The 8,366-nt window shown below is 30.7% G+C and overlaps 1 protein-coding gene across 1 annotated transcript; it reads right to left on the bottom strand.

Moving 5' to 3' along the window:
- Positions 1-5,713: 5,713 nt before the first annotated feature.
- Positions 5,714-6,190, bottom strand: LOC112084465. Its single transcript, XM_024153603.1, has one exon. It carries the CDS (start codon positions 6,188-6,190, stop codon positions 5,714-5,716), a length of 477 nt encoding a protein of 158 aa, XP_024009371.1.
- Positions 6,191-8,366: the final 2,176 nt, after the last annotated feature.

Below are 8,366 nucleotides of genomic sequence, written 5' to 3'. Positions count from 1 at the left end.
AAACCAGTATTTTTGCATGGACAACTTTATTTGGCTATATCACGTGTTACTTCAAAGCTGGTTTGAAGATTCTGATAACGGATACAATGGGTTCAGCCACAAACCAAGACTTTTGAACGTTGTATACAAAGCCCGTCTTTCATAATGTAAGGAAACAATAGTTTTTTTTTTAAGGTTTAGAATTTTACTATTTAAATAGTTTATTTAATTATTTATTAAATGACATTTTAGTTTACTTATCCTTTTCTTTAATGATTGTCCTCATTGTCGAGAATCAAACATAAAACAAATAGAATACAAAACAATAATGGTGTTTGCAGAATTAATGAATTTTTAAAAAAATACAATTATCCAACTAATCAATTTGATGACTATGAATGCTCTTCCAAAATTAAAAGTTTCTATAATACATTAGCGTTTTGATATTATAAAAAAAAATTAAGTACTCAGTTTCATGAACCTCGCAAATCCGCGCATCGCGCGGATCCCCACCTAGTTTTAGTGTATGAAGTTAATTATCAAGAACAAAAGTATGATTAGAGAAACATAAATGATAAATATAAAGTTTCATAATCCCTTTAATTTCCTTGAAACTATCAACTTCTATATGAAAATCATTGGTAATGTTGTTGTCACTGTTATCAATGACTCTATTGAGCTCAAACTTCCTGATTCTATTGTTGTTGTTATTGGCCATGAGACTCATCCTAAATAAGTTAATTATTTTTCACAGATTTTGTTGCAGCATTGTATTATTTAGATTGAAGATTGTGTTTATTTTGTGGATTAAAATTGATTTTGTTTGGCATAATTTTTTGGGTTTATTTTCTCATGACTTTATTGTTTAATAAAACTTAGATTTGTTTCAATGTTTTTTTTGTTCAATCTATAAAATAAAAAAAATCATTGAATCATTCATATAAGATCATTTTTGCATTCCTGTTTTAGGCTATTTAAATTTAGTTCCAGCACTAGTCTTTTTAGATTTATGATTGCTTTTATTTTGTGGATTACAAGTGACTTTTTGGATTTAGGATTGTTTTAGTGTCAATATTGTGCACTTTAGCTTCTTGCATGTTTTTTTTTTTTAAACTTCAGCTTCTTGCATGTTAAATGAAGAATAGTGATGCATATGTGAATAAGTAAAGAATAAATAATTAAGCTTATGATAAGAAGGATTCTCGAAAACCTTAATGTTGTAAAATCTGATATAAATAAGATGTTTGATGTTGCATAAACCAAGCTAAATCTTATAAGTGAGTTTGAGAATCTTTGTAATCTTTGTGTGTTTGATATAAATAAAATATCCATTTTTGTATAATTATCTTTTCTATTCTTTAAATAACTTTTAACTAGGGATTAATCTGCGACGTAGCGCGGTGACATTTTTTTAATTTCAATTAAGTTAAATAATTTTGTAAAATAGTTATTTTGTAAAAAAAATTATTGTTATAAAATTCATGATGGTATAGTGCATATTATTTTTTTAAATTTTAAAAAATGAGTTGATCCGTATATAGAATCATTTTTATTTTTTAGTTTGAATTAAAAATTGAGTTAGTCCGTATATGAAATTCTCCGGATAAAACAAAATAAGCCATTTATTTAACCCATTGACATTAGATTAAAATATTATTCAGGCTAATATACAAAATAGTATAATATTGTAATCACCAGCTCTAATTTACATTACTTAAAAACTGAGTTTTATAATCTGGCCACAAACTATAAAAAATCAGTTTTATCTTCTTTAACTACATATGAATAGTATAATATTCTTTAAATTTAGGTTTTGATATATAATAAATAAAAATACAACAACTGTATTTAATTTTAAAAGAAAAATTATAATATTTAGTAGATTAAATATACTATCTATTTTAAAAACTAATATTCTGAATTGTGAGATTTATTTTAGTGGATATTGAAAATTAGAATCATAATAATCCATTCATATTGAAATAACTTGTTTGCTTAACATGTTTGTACTGAATTAAAAATATAAAACTAATTATAATATGCACTGTTCAATAACTCTCACTTCATTACAAATTTTTTTATTTTAAAAATCAATTTTTATGTCTAATTTTTGGCAAAATAACTAAAAATTTTTTTTTGTATATAATCAAATAACTATGCAAATTATCGTAAGCAATATTTCACCATGTTTTTAATATTATAACTTTTAATCTTGACTTTTTTATTATTTAATTCTAAAATTTTTTTATTTTCACGTTTTTTTAATTAAATATACTTTATGATATCATTTAAAACAAAAAATATAAAAAACTACTATATTTTTGAATTCAAAAATTAAATAATAAATATACTCTATTAAATGAGAAACAAAAACTTTCTATATTTTTTTCAATAGATTTAAAAGATAACTATATCATTTTCTATTTTAATTATGCTTTATTATTTGTAATGACATATCATATAATATTTTATAAAATAAAAGCTATCTTTTAAAATATCTACTTAAATAATAATATAGAGATATATACACTTAATCTTAGAAAACTTTATTTATGATTATATCCACTATATATCTGTAAAACTGGCATCAAAGTCATTAGTCTAAGCTTTCGATCTTATCTCCCAAAAGGTATTATCACATTTGAAACATTCTTATCTTCCAAAGGATATTATCACATCGTGAAATATTTCAAAGACGGTCAAGAGACTCAAGACAAATATAAATATGGCATTCCATGATTCGTTTACGCTATATATATATCTGATTTGGATGTTTCACGTGTTAACGAACCATCATTTCTTTATGCTGTATATACCCTCTTTCAGATAATATAGTACTTCATTTAATCGATTGTGTATAGCTTTTTGTAAAGTAGATTAATAAGTACTATTTTGACAATGTTATCAAAATCTAAGTATTTTTTAACATGCGCCCAATTCTAGTAGATTAATAAGTACTATTTTGACAACGTTATCAAAATCTAAGTATTTTTTAACATGCGCCCAATTCTAAATAAACTGACATGCATCACAATTATTTTAATTAAATGCGTCAAACTTTATATCATAAAATATACTACAGAAAACAAAACAACGTTCGTTTAGACATTTATCATTTTACTCATCTATACCGTTTTGCTACCCTATTATTCTGTCCTGGCAGACTATCCTGAATTATATTTAACAAATTAGAACATATATGTTAGGAAAGGTACACATGACAGTTAATTTGTATAAGATTTGATTATTTAGGAAGAATCATTCACACTTGAGTTTGGTTCGACTTATCTGATTGATTGAATCTGGTCTTATTGTTTTGATTGACTCCGCGTGGAATGGACATTAGTTTACAGGTTTTGTATTGTTATGGGCCTTTGAAAGTAGAGTTAATGCATGAAACTATCCTCGTAAGCATGATTTATTGTCAGAGTATCATTAGATAAGTCTATCTTGTTAGACTATCCTTAAAAAGTTTATCAATGTCCATTTTAACCTGAGGATAGACAGTATTACAGAATTACTATTTTTAATTATATTGTTTTATTTTTAAAGAGATATTAATAAAAAAGAAATAGGTTAAGTTAAGATTGGGGAGTCTTGTTGGTTTCTAAAAAAAAAAAGTAACGATAGCGGCGACAAGTGCGACGGCGAAGGCGAAAAGGAACGAACGAAACGACCAGATTCTGGCGGAGACTGAAGGTTTTCCGGAAAGATCTTCTTCCTCACACTTCTATGTTCTTTCCTCTTTGTTTATTGAAGTTTCTGCACCATTCAAAGCATCTGCAGAGTTCAACGACGACTTCTAGGGTTCGAGTCGTCTGCAGATTTCAAGGAGTTGCCAGAATTATTTTCCGAAAATCACCTTGCGGTGCCGTTTTAGTATGCAACAGCGAGGATTAGACTTGGTTCGGTAATATCTAACCCTAATTTTTTGTTTGCAGGTGTTAGGGAAATTTCCGGTGGGTTAGAGGAAATCCGGTGAGGGTGAAGATCTGCAGTGAGTCAGGATTATATTATGGTCGATTTATTGTTAATTAAGCAGAGTTTTTTATGTTATGATGGTAGACTTGAATGGTATATAAAATGAGTAGTAGACTTGTTTCTATAAAGAGTAGTATACTTGTTCATAAATGAGAAAGAGTAGTAGACTTGTTCGAAAAAGCTGAAAGAGTAGTAGACTTGTTCAGTAAAGATAGAGTTTAGTTTAGTAGACTTGTTCATAAATGATTGAGAGTGGTAGACATGTTCAGTAAAGATAAAGTTTAGTTTAGTAGACTTGTTCATAAATGATTGAGAGTGGTAGACATGTTCGTATAGTGGGTGGTAGACTTGTTCGTAAATGATTGAGAGCGGTAGACATATTCGTATAGTGAGTGGTAGACTTGTTTGTAACTGATTAAGAATGGTAGACTAATTCTTATTACATATATGCAGAGATGACCTCTTCTAGCAAGAAGAAGGAGTACCCATCCACACTATTTCCGTCTGGGAGATCACCTCTGCAGAAGAAGAGTTTCCATAATTGTTGCCAATTGACTGAATTCGGGCACATGAGAAATGGAGTTGGAGATACAGTTTTCAATGATATCATGAACACCTCTCAGGTAAGCTTGCTTTTATTTAGTAGATTTGTTTGCCTTTGTAGTTTGATTTGTTTGGTGTTATTTGGTAGATTTGCTGTGTAGTTTAGTAGACTTGTTCGTTATTGATTTATATTGGTATCATCTACAATTCTCAGGTTGGAGTTTTGCTGAAGCTTGCTACGAAGACTTACACCTGGTCTGCGAAGACCGTTCATAATTTGGTTACCAACCAATTAACTGTATATCAAACAGTTATGACGGTAGACTTGTTATGTCTAACCCTGACGAAGGTAGACTTTCATTGTTTTGTACGTTGACCCCTAACGACGGAAGACTTCTATGGCGGATTCTTTTAGGACATGTTGATGAACTAGACTTTCAAATGACCATGATTTTTTTTGGCATGATGTTGGTCCTTTGAAAGTTTGGTATATTCCATGTTCGAAAAATCGCTGATTTCTCTGATTAATCGGATGCCTAGGCGGTAGTCGGAGACTGACCGTGGCGATTACAACCTAATCGGTAAAAAACTCAGAAAATGAAAAACAAAACTCAATTTTGTTCGTTTTCCTTTAAAAATCTCATATTCTTTGCTAGATTTTTTAGTTTAATGGTACAAACATTAGAAAAAAAAACGAAAAGAGAATGATGAAATCATGGAAGCCGCCGTTTAGGGTTACAGATCGCAGAACTTTGAAGAAGAAGATGATAAGAAATTGACTATTATACCCTTCATTAAACTAAAACCTTATAAAAAAACACAAAAAGCTAACTGAGCTTTGAACCCACGACCTCTAAGACAGCAAAACTCAATACTGCCACTGCACCAGGTTCATACGTATAGTTTTCATGACAATAAATAATATATGACCAATATATTTAAATAAATACCCTAAAACTAATCACCGATTAATTTCCGATTATTCTTCTAGGCGCTAGGCGCACCCTCACCGCCCGACTAACGCCTAGCGATATTTTGAACATTGGGTATATTTAATGTTAAAACGGTTAATTATTGGAATATTTTGCATCAATTAGGTCGACAACAATTTTAAAAAAAAAGTACGACGATACAAGTACTAGAAGAGAGTACAAAAATGAAGCAAGTGTTACAAGTCTAACAAACCGATTCTCACAAGAGAGTAGAAAATTTATGCTTTACATGTGATGCGATTATGTCCACTTTTACCACAAGTAGAGCATTTAGGCATCTGTCTTGAACGTTTGTTCGCTGTCGCGATCTCGAATGCACTCTTAATGCGTGTCTTCTTTGGTCTGCCTGGAGGATGGCGAACGAAAGGAGGATGACAAATTTTGTTAGCCACTTCTTCTGGCACTGGTAGTGCTATATCTCTTGGCATTACACTTCCTGCGTAAGCATGTTGCAAGTAATTTGTTTGGTAGTAAGGATGGCATAGGGAGATTCGTGAAGTTTTTCTTGCTTCTGCAGCGGCTATGACATGTACACAAGGGATTTTATCAAGATCAAACCGACGGCAGGTACATGTTTTTTCCTTCAAATTGACAACATGGGCAGAAGTTGTGCCAATAACCTCTGACTGATCTGCGTCAATAACTTGCACAGCCAAAAGTTTGGCATCTTCAACCCTGATCTGCTTACGAAACATGTGAATAAGTCTATTACAAATGCTACTTCAAATAATTTGTCTACTATAAAATATAAATAAGTATACTACAAGTGGTTATTCAAATAAAATGTCTACCATAAAATATAAATAAGTCTACTACAAATGCTACAAAAATATGTCTACCATGAAATATTAAATAAGTCTACTGCATATGTTAATTCAAATAACATGTCTACCACAAAATATAAATAAGTCTAGTATTGTAAATCACAAATATTAAATCTACCAAAATTTTATAAATCTACCATACTTATAATTAAATCTACCACATTATTATCTAAAATACGACTGTTTTAAATCTACCATACATACTAATAAATCTACCAACTCGTGATAAAGTTACTATTAATAGCAATAAGTCTATTAAACAAAATAAGTCTACTGTACATCAAACTAAATAAATATGTCACATTACAAATAAATCTGTCGCCATTACTATTTAAATCTACCAAAAAATTAAACACTTACTATAAGTCAACGATATTTTCATAAGTCTATCATTAAAGATAATAAATTTACCAACAACAAATATGTCTACCAATCAAAAATAAGTCTACTATGCTATAAAAATATGTCTACTAAAACAAGTCTACTAAGGTTCAACAAATCTACCAACTCTCAAATAAATCTACCAACAAAAATTTGCGTTGAGCAAATTTAAACAAGTCTGCTACAAATAAAGGTAGACTTATGCATAATGCCGCGTTACTTTTTGCTTACGTGGCATATAAAAAATAATGGTATTTTCGTAATAATGTTTTTTTCAACAAAGCCCAAAAGAGTAAGATCGGTATACGAAGTTAATCTAGCATAAAAAATAAAAATATGTCAAATTATTAATAAACTTTGGTTTGGAGGGTACTTGAGTAATTCACCATTGAAAGTAAACCGCTCAAATTCATCCAAGTTTTTCAATTCTATACGTAAATATAAATATAATTTTCTGTATAGTACCACTGACGTCATGAACATTCATTCAACGATTGGTAACATATGGTTGTGAATTTTCATGTGTGTAGCCAATTTTTCCGAATATCAACATCAGTCCAAATCATTGGTTTGGAATAAGTGTAGTGTTCAGACGTCGGCGAGGAAATAAAAAGCGCAAGTAATATACTAATAGTGAAAATTCCTCAGACTAACCTTTAAGGTTAATGTATTGACAAACTTAGCCTAACATATTCATCAGCTTACTAGACTAACCTTAGAAAGTTGGTGTTATACCATTTTGTCCAAATAATGAATATTTTTACCAGATTGCCATTCGATTTTAAAAAACCTTAAAAAAAACATTTTACAAAAAAAAAAAGAAATCATAATCGTTTTAATTACTTATAATCGAAAATCGAAAATACAAAAACATAAAAATAGAAACTGAAACCCTAATCTCCTCCGGCGGCGACTGTAAAGGCGATTTGGCGCCGAAGGAGACGATTTCGGCGATTTCGCGACGAAGGAGACGATTTCGGCGGCGACGAAAGCTTTTCGGCCACTCATCTCGTAAGTCTTGACGTCTGGGTTAGTTTCTCGTCGCGAACAAGTTTTGACTTCGGTTTTCGCGAAGGTTGTGTTTGGGTTTTACTCGCGACGGTTGTGTTTGGGTTTCAATGGTGGTTTCGCGCTAACGTCGGAAGAGAACTCCATCTTTTCGTTCGTAGTCGAAAACCCTTTACCCAGAAATCGTAACCCTTTGCTTTTTTTTTCAGGGAAGTATTATCGGCGGGTTCCGTCTTTCGAGAACGGTTTATACTGAGCCCAGACGATTTCCGGTGACCAATTTCTGTTTGTAGTGGTTCGGTTTTAATTTCTTTTTGGTAGACTTTCAGCAGTTGGTTGCAGTTGTTCGATTTGTATATGCTTAACGGTAGATTTATTGTGTTTAACGGAGTTCTTTTCTATGTGAGGTAGATTTGTTTTCGTTTCATTGTGTGGTAATATTGTTGGTAGAGTTAATGTTGATATTGTATTGGTAGATTTATGTATTGTTGGTTTATTTATATCATGTGTGGTAGACTTGTGGTCGTATGTGGTAGAGTTATATACTGTAGTTGCTCCCGGGTTTGGTAGATTTTATATTATAGTTGCTTTCTTGTTTGGTAGACATGATAAGTTTGGTAGACTTACGAATTCTATATTTGCGTTCTCTCTTTGTGTG

Source organism: Eutrema salsugineum, unplaced genomic scaffold (assembly GCF_000478725.1).
Source record: "Eutrema salsugineum unplaced genomic scaffold, Eutsalg1_0 scaffold_4, whole genome shotgun sequence".
In the NCBI taxonomy this organism is placed as follows: Eukaryota; Viridiplantae; Streptophyta; class Magnoliopsida; order Brassicales; family Brassicaceae; genus Eutrema; species Eutrema salsugineum.
The sequence above is the reverse complement of the archived record's forward strand: the minus strand, read 5'-3'. Positions and strand labels throughout refer to the sequence as shown.